Source organism: Protopterus annectens, chromosome 13.part0, assembly GCF_019279795.1.
Source record: "Protopterus annectens isolate FY-2018-M chromosome 13.part0, PAN1.0, whole genome shotgun sequence".
In the NCBI taxonomy this organism is placed as follows: Eukaryota; Metazoa; Chordata; order Ceratodontiformes; family Protopteridae; genus Protopterus; species Protopterus annectens.
The window spans coordinates 238265979-238282246 of NC_056747.1; the positions used below are offsets into that span (position 1 = coordinate 238265979).

A 16268-nucleotide genomic window follows, 5' to 3' on the forward strand; every position below is an offset into this window, starting at 1 on the left:
CATGTTTTTGTAAAGAGGTTCAAATGATATTGAAATTGCTTTTTGTTTAACTGTGTTTGAAGATGCAACTGTTTCATGTTTGAATCAAAAAAAAAAAAAAAGTAAAAAAAATGTGCAACTGTCCCAATGTAACTCCTTAAGTTTTGTTCATGTTGAGCCATTTCTGCAGTTAGTAATCCTTTCTACTCGGGGATCAAAATAGTGACTGTAAAACAGGCAGAGTCGTTTTGAAGGAAGGAGTTGTATATCTGGTTTCCTTAATTTGTGTATGAATTGCCTTTTCTCGTTTCAGCTTTCTTTTGCATTTTGTTTTGATTCATCTCTCTATTGAGCCGTTTGTTTTCTAGACAGCTGGTTTGGTTATCAAATCCAGTCATGTCATTTGAAGGAGTAAATAGATGTTTGCAAGCAGTGCAGAAATGTGGACAGTTGCATGTATGCCACCTTTTATGTTGTACTGCAGTAAGAGTGGTTGGTGCTATCACCGACTTTTATATTTCTTATTTCTGCAGGTCCGGATGGTGGGAAGACGTTGCAGTTACTGTATGAGGAGGTAGACGAGTCTGAGGTAGAGATCATTCACGTTCCTTCACCAGCGCTGGAAGACAGAAAAGCAGATGCTTATCGGTACCCCAGAACAGGTCAGGGTGTCGAATTATTGGGAGGGGGAAGACCAACATTTCAAAATCTTCCCCCACCCAAAAACTAAAACTAAAATGTAACTGCAGATTGTAATTCAGTCACTATATGGGCTCTTGTATTACTTCCTTCAGGTCATGGAAAGCTTACATGTTGGGACTAAAATTCCAGAAGCATGTGTAGTAATTGTACTACATGCCAACAACACCTTTGTGTGTTCATTTACTTGGAAATTAGCATTTTACTGTGTATGATACTACTGTCTTAGTATGAGCTTCTGTTCATCTCCTTTCTCCCTTCATAAACTTAAAACATCTGAGCTTGTCCTCTAGTCGATAGTTGAATCTGGGAAAGGCTCACTTCCCTTAGAAGTCCAGATTCTGTTGGGAAGCTTATAAAAGTTGATTGGGTGGTGTCTCTGACCTTTTGCTTTGTGGTCTTTATCCCTCCTGATGAGGATAGCATGGATGAGTGGAATATGCTGTCTCGTGAATCGTGATAGCATAACTTTTATTAGAGGAGGTTTTATCTGAAAGTTGTCATTGAGCCTTTTGTAGTGTCTATCTTCAGTCATTCCTAGTGAAGAATGTTCCTGTTTAGATTTGCTAGCCATCGATGTACTTTCCCTAGGTCATATTTGTCCTGAGCATTATTTTACTTGCATCTGGTAGCCTTCCCGTTGTACTGATTGGGAGACTGGGTTTTTTGTTCTAGGTTTGCTACAGTTTATTGAATATAGCTAGTCATACTGTGTATTGGTAATGTTAAGGGATGTATGCCATCCACTGATTTTATTCCTTTTTTCTTTTTGATGTGCTGTTTACTATGACTTGAGTGATGATGCTGAATTATACTTGTCATGCTTTATTTGCAGCAGTAATGCATTGTTTGTAGTTTTCTGTGACTGACTTTGCATGTTTAGGATTTTAAATGTTGATTCCAAGTCAAGTTTTCATATTGGTATACAAAGTAGCCTAACTAACACTTGAATTTTATTGAAAGTAATGGGGATTGCTTTACTTTATGGGTGGATTATAGGCAGTTTCACATTTTGTATTGTGTTGACAGTGCTAATGGAATATTAAACTTAAGAGCATACTACATAAGCAGTACCCTGTTTCCACAAAATTGTGACAAATAGGGCTGACTTGGAACATGTAGTGTCCTGGGGGAAAGCCTGTTGCGCCACCCTACTTAATAAAACTAACACTGACTGAGGTTGAAAAGTCTTATGGCAAATTGAGTAGCTCTGATGAAACAGGTTGTCCTTTACATAGAAGTCACTGCTGCAACAATGGGGATGTCCTTCAAGGATGCATCTGCAGTCCTAACAAATGGGTTGTCCTGTCGTCAGGCAGCCCTTCGGTCGGCCGGATTCCAAAGTCTGGGTCTGGCCTCGGCTGGTGTCGCACTTCACCCGACGTCATCTCTGCTGGTCTTCGGGTATAAAGGCATCAGCCGACGCCATTTTCCTCAGTCTTTCTTGCTGGCGCTCAAGCAGAAGCTGTTCGCAAGTGCCGGTCGGTCAGATCCAGAGATTACTACTACGAATACAATCAAGACTTCTAAAAGCTAAGTACCCTGTTGGGGACTCTTTCTTGCCTCAGCCGATGTCAGAAAAAGTAAATAACTGTTTAACTTGTGGGAAACAAATACCTCATAAAGATTTCCACTCTTACTGCTTACCTTGTTTAGGCCCAGACCACGACGTAGCAGCTTGTTTAGCCTGTGCTTCCTTCAACCGACGAATGCTTAGGCGTCGGTCGGAGTTTGCTGAACAATTTTTCGGCTCAGATTTTGCGTACATTATGCCGTCGGATCCTCCGACTACCCAAATTATTAAAAAACGCAAAGAAAAGGACAGACACTCGCGGTCCGCGGTTTCGGCCGAAACCACAGTAAAGCAAACCGCAAGTGTCTCGGTTTCGGCCGAAACCGAGCAAACGGTTCAATCTACAGCCGAATCCATGACTACTACCGAGGCCCCTTCTACCCTAGCTGAATCGGCCTCTGAAATTTTACCTACAACTGTGGTTTCTACAGATTTATCGGACACCATCCCTTTGGATGTCTCTACCCCAGCACGTGGTGCTGCTAGGCCTCCTGCAGCCATGTCTATAAAGGCCTTTGCCAGGGCTAAAGCAGCCAAAACTGCTAAATCAGTGCCTGTTAAGCCCCCCTCTCACAGGCCCAGCTCCAGTACACAAATGCTTACTTTGGCAGAGGATCTCAACTCCTTAATAAGAGGATCCCAATCTCACCCAGACAGGGCCTCACAACCCTCAGAAAAGAGACCCAGAGTAGAGCCCCCTGAGCCAGGCTCCTCAGATGACTCTTCTGATGACTCAGACATTGCGGACCATCCAGAGGCTCCTCTTTCTACTTATGAAGATTCTGATGCTGAAGAATCTATTCCTTCTGCCTCTCCCAGAGGAATTTTCCTTTGGGGAAACCTTACATGCCATGCGAGAGCAATTCCAATGGCAGGGACAAGATTTCTCAGATTCAAGGAAAAGGCTTAGGACCTTTTTACACTTACCGCAGCATAGGCCCTTAGCTATACCTCCAGTTCTTCCTGTTGTGGATGATGCCTTTAATGATGTTTGCACTGCTCCTGATACTTTACCTCCAGCCCCTGCTAAGCCCGACAGGTTCTACAGGGTACCGGACACTCATCACCACTTATACAAAGCCCCTTGGAGATCCGAGACTATCTCCCAGGGGCCTAAGGCAGTAGCCGACCTCAGCAAAAACCCTCCCTTCTGATAGGGAATCCAGGTCCTTAGAGAGATGGGGTAAAAAAGTATACACCTCTGCTACTCTCTCAGCTAGAGCTTTGAACTGTCAGTTTCATATGATCTAATACCAAGAGTTTATGCTTGATCAGTTAACTAAGAAACTGTCCTCTGATGATTCCTTAGATAAGAAATATGTTCTAGAAATGGTGAATAACATTCAGCAGGTTAGTAACCATTCTTTAAAATGTGGCTATGATGCACTGGAGGCTTCATTTAGATCAGCCATGATTGGCACAGTTATAAGAAGGCATGCATGGTTGAAAGAGCAGGTCTTGCCGGATCATGTTAAAGCAAAGCTTTTAGATGCTCCTATGGACAAGGTCAGTCTATTTGGTTCTCCTGCCCAACAAGTAATGAAGAAAATGGAAGAGAAGGCAAAATCTGTACAAACAGTTAAAGATTTCTTACAGGTACAGCCCCCAAGGTTCAGCAGGAACTGGCCTTCCAAAAATTGGTCCTTTCCAGACTCCTCCAAAAGCCAGAGAGGCAGGAATAGACGTTCCAGAGGCAGAAATCAATCCAGAGGAGGTGCCTACAGGGGACTCCAGTGGCAAGGCAATAACCAACGAGCCACGGATACAACCACTACCACTGCAACAGGACAATCACAGTGACTTGGTTCTAACACCGCCTACCAGGGAACAAATTGTAGCACCCTTAGGCGGAAAGTTAGCATTATTTTCAAAAAACTGGCACTATATCACAAGAGACAACTGGATTTTGCAAACTATAGACCAAGGGTACAGGTTTCATTTCCACACCTTACCAGCAAAAAGAGGAATGCCAAACCTGCCACCAAATCAAAAGTCAGAAGCCCTAAAACAAATAGCTCAATTAAAAAAGATGAGAGCTGTGGAAAGGGTACCACCTACAGAACAGGGCAAGGGATTTTACTCCAGACTCTTCCTAGTACCAAGAAAAGAAAACAGTTGGAGACCTATTCTCGACCTGTCCGCTTTAAACACATTCATCATTGTTCCAAAATTCAAAATGCTGACCCTACACCAACTTCTTCCCATGCTGGGCAAGGAGTATTGGCTGGTAACTCTATTTCTCAAGGAGGCATACCTGCACGTCCCCATACGACCAATTTGCAGAAGATACCTCAGATTTCTTGCAGGATCAGAGCATTATCAATTCTCAGCATTGCCCTTTGGCTTATCTACTGCTCCCAGAGTGTTCACGAAATGCCTGGCATCAGTAATCGCTCATTGCAGGCTTCAGGGAATCCAAATTTATCCATACCTGAACGACTGCCTGATACAAGCGGACAACAAAAGCAAGCTGACACAAGACTTACAAAGAGTCATTTGCTTACTACAAGCTCTGGGATACACAGTCAATTTAAAAAAGTCAAAACTGATACCATCCCAGACAATAACATTCTTGGGTGCAGAATTGGACACAGTAAAACAGATGGCATTCCTAACTACAGAAAAACAAGAACAACTTCCTCTGTACTTCTTGACACTAGCAAAGCAGAACAAACTAACAGCAAGGAAAGTTCTGCAGGCTTTGGGTTTCATGGCATCCTGCATAATCTTGGTCCCCCATGCCAGACTGCATATGAGAAAGCTACAGTGGTACCTAAAGAATTTATGGTCTCAACACAAGCACAGCTTAGAAACCAAATACCATTAATTCCATGCCTGAAACAAGAGTTCCTATGGTGGGCTCAGACATGCCAGGCAAACCCAGGATTGGCCTTCCACAACATTCAAGCAAGCCAAACCATCACAACTGACGCCTCAGACCTCGGTTGGGGGGCACACATGCTGGACAAGTGCATTCAAGGCCTATGGACTCCAGATCAGCTACACCTGCACATAAATCAAAAAGAGATGCTGGCAGTAAAACTGGCAATCCAGAATTTCAGACCATTCCTCAGAGGGCCAAGTGATAAGGACAGACAACACCACAGTCATGTGGTACATCAACAAACAGGGAGGTACTCATTCATACCCCCTATGCCGAATTACTCTGGACCTGTGGAATATGGCTCTGAGCTATAACATTCAATTACAGGCAATATTTGTACCGGGAAAAGAAAACATCCTAGCAGACATGTTAAGCAGAACTACCTCGGATGCTCACGAATGGATTCTACACCCGGACATCTTCAAGGCCATCACAAAGAAATGGGGAATGCCACAAATAGACCTATTTGCATCCCCACTCAACCACCAGCTCAAGAAATTCTGCACAAGGACTTACCACCCTCTTTCTGGGAAGGTGGACTCTCTATCCTTCAATTGGAAAGGCCTAACAGCATATGCATTTCCACCCCTTCCTTTGATGCACAAGGTACTACTGAAAATCAAAGAGGAACGGCCAAGGATAATTCTGATAGCTCCAAATTGGCCAAGACAACATTGGTATCCATTACTGAGGAGCATGTCTCGGGGGGGAAACGTGGACTCTACCCCTGATTCCTTTGATGTTGACTCAGTGCAACTACAACATCTTGCATCCAAACCTGAAAACTCCAACTCACTGCCTGGAACATTACATAAGAACATCGAACCCAGATTTATCCCAAAGGGTTAAAGACATTATCCTTGAGGCCCGCAGACCTTCTACCAGAAGGAACTATGCAGGGAAATGGAAAAGGTTTGTCATTTGGAGTACGGAAAGAGTGAAAGATGTCAAAAGTAGATATTGCCAACATCCTGGAATATTTGGCAGAGCTCCTACATACTGGCCTGTCTTATTCCTCCATCAAGATACATGCATCAGCTATTTCTGCAGAATACAGCCTCGATCCTCCTGTCTTCTCGCATCCTCTACTCAGGCAGTTCCTCAGAGGAATTAAGAATGTAAAACCTCCTAGGAAACCACCATTACCAGCATGGGACTTGAATTTTGTACTAGAAAAATTGACACTCCCTCCATTCGAACCAGCAGCAACAGCAGATCTTCAACACCTATCCTGGAAAACTGCTTTCCTACTGGCAATTACTTCAGCAAGAAGGGTTTCAGAACTACAGGCTTTAATGGCAGTACAACCCTTCCTAATCTTCCATCAAGATAGTGTCCATGAGAACTAATCCTACATTTATGCCTAAGGTGGTATCCAGACTGTCTCTAAACCAGGCAATCCACCTACCTACCTTCTTTCCCAATCCACAGAACAAAGGAGAAAGACTGCTGCATACCTTGGATGTACATAGACAGTTGCGCTACTACCTGGACAGAACCAAGGGCAATAGAAAAACTGACCAGCTCCTAGTAGCCTATGCAACAGGAAGGAAGGAAAAGCAATTTCCAAACAGACAATCTCCAAGTGGATAGGAAATTGCATAAGATTCTGTTACTCCTATCATGGAAAGCAAATTCCACAGAACATAAGGCCTCATTCTACAAGGGCTACAGCCACTACCACAGCCTTCTTACAAGGAGTGGCTACCAAGGACATTATTGAGGCTGCTACTTGGACCTCCGTGCATACATTTGCCAAGCATTATAACTTACCTCTATACTCTAGATCCCGAGCAGGCTTTGCCACTGCAGTGTTGCAAGGGATCCTAAGTACACCATAATTCTTATTCCTCCTCCCCTAGTTTGGCTATGGTATTCTACCCATTTGTTAGGACTGCAGATGCATCCTTGAAGGACATAGTACAGTTTTGTACCTACCATAAATGTAGATGTCCGAACAGGATAGCATCTGCAGTCAGGATTACCCACCCTCCTTCCCCTCTGTGGTACTCCTAGGGTATTGCCCACCTAATAGCTAGCTGGGGGGGGGGGGATCTCTTATGGTGTATTTGTTTGTATATATGTACATACATGCATATTTTTTGTGTTTGCCTTCTACTTTTTGGGAAACATTGGCATTTACCCAAAAATTTAGCTATCCAAGAGGGCTACTGGCATCTGGGGCAAGAAACACTGAGGAAAATGGCGTCGGCTGATGCCTTTATACCCGAAGACCAGCAGAGATGACGTCGGGTGAAGTGCGACACCAGCCGAGGCCAGACCCAGACTTTGGAATCCGGCCAACCGAAGGGCTGCCTGACAGGACAACCCATTTGTTAGGACTGCAGATGCTATCCTGTTCGGACATCTACATTTATGGTAGGTACAAAACTGTACTTTTTAAGTACTGGACCAAGAAATTAGCAGCTACCTTACTAGGCAATGGTGTAATGGTGCTTGACATGACAACTTTGACAATTTGCAGAGGTACTTATTTGACAGACTATATGGTACATTACTTACAGAAGATACTGCTGTGTTTGTCAGCCTTAGTAAGATTTTGCATGGTCTGTTTGAGGACTGGACACACTTGACAGATCTTCTGTGCCGTTAACTTAGAATTGATGACTTTGACTGAAATATAAGTTGATGCAATTTTTTTCCTCTCCCCTTAAATAGGTAGCAAAAATCCAAAAATAACCTTAAAGCTTGCAGAAATTCATACGGATAGTGATGGAGAGGTAAGTAGATTGATCAAAATGCAACATAAATTTATCTTTTATTACATATATACTGGTGTTTTTGAAAGTAATTAACGCATCCTTTGTTGGGAACTTCAGAGTTGCCTTGGATATTCATCATGCATACAGCTGCAGTCATAACAGATGGGGGTTATCCTGCCGTCAGGCGGGTCCTTGGTCGGCCGAATTCCAAAGTCTAGGTCCGGCGTCGGTTGTCGTCGCCTCTTCCCTGACGTCAGTGCGGCAGGGGTATAAAAGAACCAGCCGACGCCATTTTCTTAAGTCTTTCTTGCTGCGCGGTGCCCGAAGCAGAAGCAGTTCGCAAGTGCCGGTCGGCCAGCTCCTGAGATTTACGAAAATTTTTCAGTCGAAGTCTTCTTGAAAGCCAAGTACCCCGTTGGGGAAATTTTTCTTGCCTCGGACCGATGTCAGACAAAGTTAATAATTGCATTTCATGTTGGAAGCAAATACCGCATAAGAATTTCCATTCCTTCTGCATTCCTTGCTTAGGCCCAGACCACGACATCTTGGCCTGTCGTTTTTGTGCTAGATTCAACAAACACACTTAAGCGTCGGACGGAGTTCGCCCAACACTATTTTGGTAAAAAATTTGATTACATTATGTCGTCGGATACTCAGACTCCAGTTTTGAGTAAAAGATGCGAAGATAAGGACCGACATACGAGGTTCGTGACTTCTACTGACACCACGCTAAAGCCGGCTACAGGTGCTCTGGTTCTCAACGAGGCGCCTATGCAGCCCCTGAGTACCGATGACGCTTCTTTAGTGATGTCTTCTGTGCCCAAGGTCGCAGGCTCCTCTGCCCCCACTCCGATTACAGATACCGACGCCACTCTTGGCGGGGAAACTCAGTTTAGACAGGCCTGCCACCTCTCAAGGTGTCTTCAGGCCTTCCTCTTTTTCCATTAAGGCTTTCACAAAATCTAAAGCAGCCATGAAAACTAAGACAAGCTCCACAGAGCCCCTCTCATGGCCCCATGCCTAAAAAACAGATGCTCAAAATGGCTGAGGATTTGATTACTCTTATCAGGGGTTCTCGGCCCCCTCGGACAAAAGGCCCAGATTGGAGGAAGGACTACCCTTCCTCAGACCAAGCCTCTATTACCTCAGAACATTCTGAGGATCAGGAATATTCATATTCCCCTTTTGAAGATTCTGATGCTGAGGAGTCCATTCCCACTGTCTCCCCCCCCCCCCCCCCGTCTCCCCCCTGAGGACTATTCTTTTGGGGAAACCTTACATACCTTGAGGGAACACTTTCACTAGGAAGGCCAAGATTACTCAGATTCCAAGAAAAGCCTCAGGGATTTTCTCTTGCTTCCTCAGCACAGGCCTCTGGCTATCCCTCCTGTCTTCGATATTTTAGATGATGTGTACACAGAAGCCAGCCTCAACCCAGATTCTTTGCCTCCAGCTCCTGTTAAACCTGACAGGTATTACCGGGTTCCTGATTCACACCAATTCCTATACAAAAGCCACGTTGCTGACCCTGAAACTATTTCACAGGGTCCCAAGGGAATTAAGGCCTCTACTGCCAAAAACCCATTACCTTCAGAGAGAGATTCCAGACCTTTAGAAAGGTGGGGGAAAAAGGTATACACCTCTGCCACTTTAACCATGAGGGCATTAAACTGTCAGTTCCATATGTTAAAGTATCAACAGTTTTTGTTATCTCAGTTGAAAAGCAAAATGGCACAACCTGAACAAACCAGACTTAAAGGAGTTGCAGGATTTGTTGCATAGTGCAGAGCAAGTGGGTAAATATACCTTGCAATGTGGTTTTGATGCTTTAGAGGCCTCATGTAGAGCTGCTGTTACAGGGTCTGTCATACGTAGACATGCTTGGCTCAAAGAGCAAACCTTACCAGATCATGTCAAAGCTAAATTACTAGATGCACCTCTTCAAAAAGATGTATTGTTTGGTGTTAAAGCTGAGGAGGTACTAAAGAAAATGGAGGAAAAGGCAAGATCAATGCAAACAGTGAAAGATTTCCTACAGGTACAACCTCCACGTTTCAGCAGAAACTGGCCTTCAGAAAATTGGTCCTTTCCAGCCACGGACAGACCTCAGAGGTAGATACAGGCGCCCGAGGGGTAGAGGGCAATCCCAAGGATCATTTAGAGCCAGACAATGGCAAGCACCTACACCAAGAGGTGTAGAGGATAGATCAGTCATTCAGAAAGCAGACGCAACGACTTTCCCCTTTGCATGCCAAGCAAAGCTTTAATGGCAGCACCTTTAGATGGAAAACTGGCATTGTTTACAAAAAAAAATGGCATATTGTCACAAAAGACAAATGGATCCTGGACATTATAGACAGAGGCTACAGATTCCACTTTCACACCCTTCCAAAAATGAGAGGCATGCCAAACCTGCCACAAAATCAAAGGGCAGAGGCACAAAAACAAATTTCAGCTCTCATGGACATGAAAGCTATTCAAGAGGTACCTGCAAAAGAACAAGGTCAAGGTTTTTATTCCAGACTATATTCCTGGTACCGAGGAAGGACAAAGATTGGGGACCTATTTTGGACCTATCCATCCTAAACACATTTACTCGTACCAAAATTCAAGAATGCCACATTACATCAGCTTCTTCCCATGCTGGGCAAGGAGTCTTGGCTGGTAACATTGGACCTCAAGGAGGCATACCTGCATGTCCCTATCAGACAAGATTGCAGAAGATACCTCAGATTTCTTGCAGGTTCAACCCATTATCAATTCTCTGCATTGCCCTTTGGCTTATCTACTGCGCCCAGAGTTTACGAAATGCCTGGCATCAGTAATTGCCTTCTGCAGACTTCAAGGGATACAAATATACCCATATCTGGAAGACTGCCTGATCCAAGCGGACAGCAAGCACATACTTCTGAAACACCTGGCGTTTGTAATAACATTGTTGAACTTTCTGGGATACACAGTCAACAAAAAGAAATCAAAACTAATACCCTCTCAAGCAATAATTTTCCTGGGTGCCAGCTTGAATACAAACACCCAGATGGCCTACCTCTCGCCAGAGAAGCAAGGGCAACTATCTCAATACTTCAGAAAAATGACAACCTTCACCAGGCTGACTGCAAGGAAAGTCCTGCAGGCTCTGGGATTCATGGCATCTTGCATCCTGCTGATCCCATGTGCAAAGCTGCATATGAGGAAACTTCAATGGTACCTAAAAAAAGTATGGTCTCAACACAGCCACAGTTTGGAAACAATTATACCACTCATTCCATGTCTTCAAAAGGAATTTCTGTGGTGGGCTGAAGCATGCCAAAGAAATATATAGGTGTCCACTTCTGCATGCGTCAAGCAAATCAAATCACAACAGATGCTTCGGACTACGCCTGGGGGGCGCACATGGCAAATCTGTGCATTCAGGGCAAATGGTCCCAAAAAGTGAAGCACCTGCACATCAATCAAAAGGAAATGCTAGCAGTGCAAAATGCTATGGACTTCAAAGACCTACTGCACCCAGGCCAGCTACTGATAAGGACAGACAACACCACAGTGATGTGGTACATAAACAAACTGGGAGGAACTCATTCATACCCCCTGTGCAGACTAGCCATGTCCCTTTGGAACACGGCTCTGGATTTGCAAATCCAACTTCAAGCACAATTCCTGCCAGGGAAGGAAAACACGCTGGCAGACAACCTAAGCAGAAATATGACAGATCCACACGAGTGAAAGTTGCATCCTCAAGTTTTCACAAAGATAATTCCGGCATGGGGACGGCCAGACATAGATCTCTTTGCTACCCACAGGAATTACCAACTGAAAAAATTTTGCTCAAGGACTTATCCACAGGCCTGGAAAGTGGACGCACTTTCTTTCAATTGGACAACATTGACAGTCTATGCCTTTCCACCTCTTCCTCTGCTGCCCAAAGTTCTATTAAAAGCCAGAGCAGAGCGGCCAAAGATGATTCTCATTGCTCCAGACTGGCCAAGACAACACTGGTATCCACTCCTGAGGAGCCTAACGCATTCCCCACCATGGATCCTGCCTCTAGCGCCTCTTCTGTTGACCCAGCACAATTTCAAAACTCTTCACAGTCAGCTGAAAACCCTCAATCTAGCTGCATGGAGGATTCCTTGATTTTCCAACAGACCCTACTCTCCAAGGAGGTGCAGGATGTCCTCTTGGAGGCCAGAAGACCCTCTACTAGAAAAGCCCACTCCGCCAAATGGAAATGTTTTTGTGCTTGGAATCAGAAAAAAGGCCAGAATCCTTGGGTACTAAATTTACCTCAAATATTACAGTATCTAGCTGAGATGTTAAACAGTGGACTTTCCTTCTCCTCCATCAAGATCCATGCTTCAGCCATTTCTGCACAATACAACACTGATCCTCCTTTATTCTTATATCCTCTCTTAAGACAGTTCCTCAGAGGGGCTAAGAATATAAAACCCCCAAGGAAACCACCAGTACCTGCTTGGGACCTCAACTTCATTTTAGAAAAACTGACCCTGCTTCAACAGAACTGCAATATTTGTCATGGAAAACGGCCTTTCTTCTGGCTATCACCTCAGCACGCAGGGTTTCGGGACTACAAGCCCTCATGGCTGTGTAACCTTTTATCGTTTTCCATCAGGACAGAGTTTCCTTATGAACCCAACCCTTACTTTATGCCAAAGGTAGTATCCAGTGTAGCCTTGAATCAGACTATCCACTTAACTACCTTTTATCCTAACCCAAAAAACAAAGGGGAAAGACTACTGCATTCCTTGGACATTCACAGACAACTTCGTTATTATTTGGACAGGACAAGGCCATTCAGAAAAATCAGAGCAACTCTTTGTCCTATGCTACAGGTGCTCAATGAAAGGCTATTTCCAAACAGACAATCTCAAAATGGATAGCCCACTGCATACGCTTTTGTTACTCATTTCATGGAAAAACTGTACCTACAAGCATCAGATCTCACTCCACAAGGGCCACAGCTACCTCTGCAGCTTTCCTCAGGGGGGGTTCCTACCAAGGATGTTTTGGAAGCAGCCACTTGGAGTTCTGTGTACACTTTCTCCAAGCACTATCACCTTCCACTATACTCTAAATTTAGAGCTGGCTTTGCCACAGCAGTCTTGCAGGGCATCCTTGCTCCTCCTAGTTCCACTTAGTGCCTGCCACCCCTTTTTAGCTTTGGGATTCTACCCATCTGTTATGACTGCAGCTGTATGCACGATGAACATAGTGCAGTTTTGTACCTACCATAAATGTAGATGTTGGAGTGCTAATACAGCTGCAGTCCAGGTTTCCCTCCCTCCATCCCCTCTTGGGACAGGCCTTATGACAAACACCTCCTCGTACAACCTGATTGGGGTATTCTTTTATGGTGTATTTGCTTGCAAACCACTGTTCTTTGATTATATTACATTGCATTATTGCATAAGTTTATGTTTTGCCTTCCTTCTGGGGGCACCTGACATCTGGGACAAGAAAAACTGAAGAAAATGGCGTCGGCTGGTTCTTTCATACCCCTGCCGCACTGACGTCAGGGAAGAGGCGACGACAACCGACGCCGGACCTAGACTTTGGAATTCGGCCGACCGAGGACCCGCCTGATGGCAGGATAACCCCATCTGTTAAGACTGCAGCTGTATTAGCACTCTAACATCTACATTTATGGTAGGTACAAAACTGTACTTTCCTGCTGTTATATTGTGTTGGTATTTCTTAATTAATGTTAGGCTGTGGATATTATGGAACTGCGTACAACTACAGAATCCCATTAATCTGCTAGTGTCAAAGTTAGCAAAAACTTGTAGAACTACTGCAAGTAAGACTGTGGTCTTGCATGTCTGTTTTTACTCACTGCTTTCTGTTGAGAGCTCAAGTTCCGAGTTTACAGCTGTAGTACTTATTCCCTGTATTCTGCAAGAGGTGTGTCTATCACTGTAGGTATTTTCTTGGAGTTGTATTATGATGCGACTGGCTAGTGTAAGTCTTGAATTTCACTGTTATGTAGTAGTGCAGTTTAGTGCCTTAGAGTTGAGATTTTATTCCTTTAATAATGTGATGCATTGTTTTTAATACTCCATGCTCAACCCCACAGAATCTCCCTCCCATTTGCAAATTCACTTCATTCTGTCCAGAAATTGTAGTATTACGGCCCATTCATTTCTCTAACAGGAGTGGTGCAGCATTTTTGAGGATGAAAGATTTTCTTTTGTGCCCTATAGTTCTTTGAACATGCCTGCTGTACCTTAAGGAGTTGGTGTGCAGCAGGTGATTAGAGGGACAAGGTCTCCCACTTCCACATGTGCCACTGCCTCAGTAGCCGTGCACCCTTGAAAAAAGTTACTCCTTTGATCCCTAATCTTACCTTATCCCTCTTAGCTGACCACTAATACTGGTAAGCAGAAACACTTTAGAAAAGCAAAGGAAGGTTCTCAAATGAGGCACTTGGCTTTTTACTTGGAGCAATGGTACCGATGACTAAATGACAGTCTGACATATAAGTAACCTGTGTTCATGCTGGCAGCCAGATAGCCTGGATAATTATGCTGCTACGTCCACCTATGGCCCTGCACTTATGAGCGGAGGTCACATGTTAGATGTATGATCCTGGGAAGGTGGTGCTCCGGTACCCTGGCTGGATGTCAGCGGTGATAACCCATTCATAATGAATACTGCAGCAGTGATTAGTAGGACATATACTGTTACTTGTACATTTATACAACTGTACTTTTCCATGTTACTTGAAGGTAGTGGGCAAAAAGTGTGAGCATACCTAATCTCAGGAGGTTCCCGTAAGGGTGAGTATGTTGGGCCTGGTAAAAGGATTTAATTCTTTTATGTCTTGTTTTACTGTATGTGAGCCTGTTTAGGCCTCTGCAGTGGCATAGTGACTCCTTTGTGTTGTTTGCTAAGATTTTACTGATGAGAATGACACTCCAAGCCTAGACGGGTATCTGTGATGGATATCCTTCAGCAGTTTCTATTGCACCTTCATGGAGTTCAGGACAGGGTTTGGAAATGCGATCAGTTATGGTTTTGGGGGAAAAAGCCCAGTTCTGGATCAGAAGCTTTGCAGTTAAAGGACCAGTACCCCCTGTACCGATACCTGCATCTTTGCTGCTTTAGTATAACTACATAAGGCTTGCTGAAGTGAATTTCGCCATGTGGAATAAAGATTCTCAGGCTTCTCAGCCTGCCATCTTTGGAGTGGCTCCCCCAGCAAAGAGGGAAAGGACTCCACTCTTGTAATTCTAAGATGGATGAGAGGGTTTTGCTTGCTTAGTTCTCTTCCCACAGTTAAGACAACTAATAAGGATACTACATCCCAGCAATCCCCTCCAGAGTGTCTTTAGAGAGAGGGCAAAGTCTGAAGCGCAAACATTTTAATTGAGGGTTGAGAGAGGTTGCAGAAAATGATACAGTACCTTGGCCTCCTGTGTTTTTAAAAGCTCATACTAAGGTCTGATAATTGTCATAAGTGTTGCAGTATTAAGTCTTGTGAACTTCATGGTTCACAGCATATGCCTGGTCCAAATACCAGAGGCTTTAATCTTCCGTAGATGTTGGATGCCCTTGCTGGCCAATATCAGGACATTGGTGGTGTACATGGTTGTTGGCTGCCATCTTCTTTTCCTTTTTCAATGTGATGCTCAAGTCTTTGTATGTGAATGTTCAGTCTATTAGTTAGCTTGAAACCAGAGGACTCTTAAGTACCCCATTGGAGAAACTTTTAGCTGTAATTTACTTAGCTGTTTGTTTAAAAAGGTCCTCAACTCATTCACTCCAGAGCAGCTCAGGAAAAACTGCCTGCTTAATTCCACCATAGGAACAACACTGCAGCCTGAGCTCATTTTCATAAAATCCATTTGTAATACCATACAGAAAACAAAAGTTCATAACTCTTTAACTACAAGAGCTAGACTAAAAATGTAAACATGAAAGTTGTTCAGCAGACACTGACCTTTCCAACAGTGTAAATGTTGATTAGTGCATATCAAAGTCATTATTAAATATTTGGCAAGGAATGCTGATATTGTGCATATTTTTTACCGTTTTGGAAAAGCAAAGCACAATATCTTGGTCAATCTACCATGCAGACCCATACAATTTGAATGTAATTTGTTAGTATGAATGTCAGCTTTAAAATTATACCTGAACCATTACTGTGTGATGTTCCTTTCTTTAGATATTCACAAATAGGATTAATATATTTTTCATAATTGATAAATAAACAAAGCATAATATCTCATCACCTGTAACAGACAGAGCCTACATATCAGTGTAGAATTTGTGCATCTGAATGTCAACTTCAAAATGATGCATCATTTGTGTGATTACCATGCTCCCTTGCAAAAATATAGGCATAATAATGAAAAGTATTTTAAATGTATAATTTTCATAATCGTACAAGACA

General features: G+C 43.7%; 1 protein-coding gene across 2 annotated transcripts in view; it reads left to right on the forward strand.

The window, feature by feature from the left end:
- DPP9 (dipeptidyl peptidase 9) overlaps nucleotides 1-16268 on the forward strand; it is a 1882741-nt gene that overhangs the window by 411474 nt on the left and 1454999 nt on the right. For both annotated transcript variants that reach the window (XM_044053788.1, XM_044053789.1), the window contains exons 8-9: nucleotides 513-641; nucleotides 7815-7876. In XM_044053788.1, the coding sequence (XP_043909723.1) occupies nucleotides 513-641; nucleotides 7815-7876 (191 nt within the window). The remainder of the gene's footprint in view (nucleotides 1-512; nucleotides 642-7814; nucleotides 7877-16268) is intronic.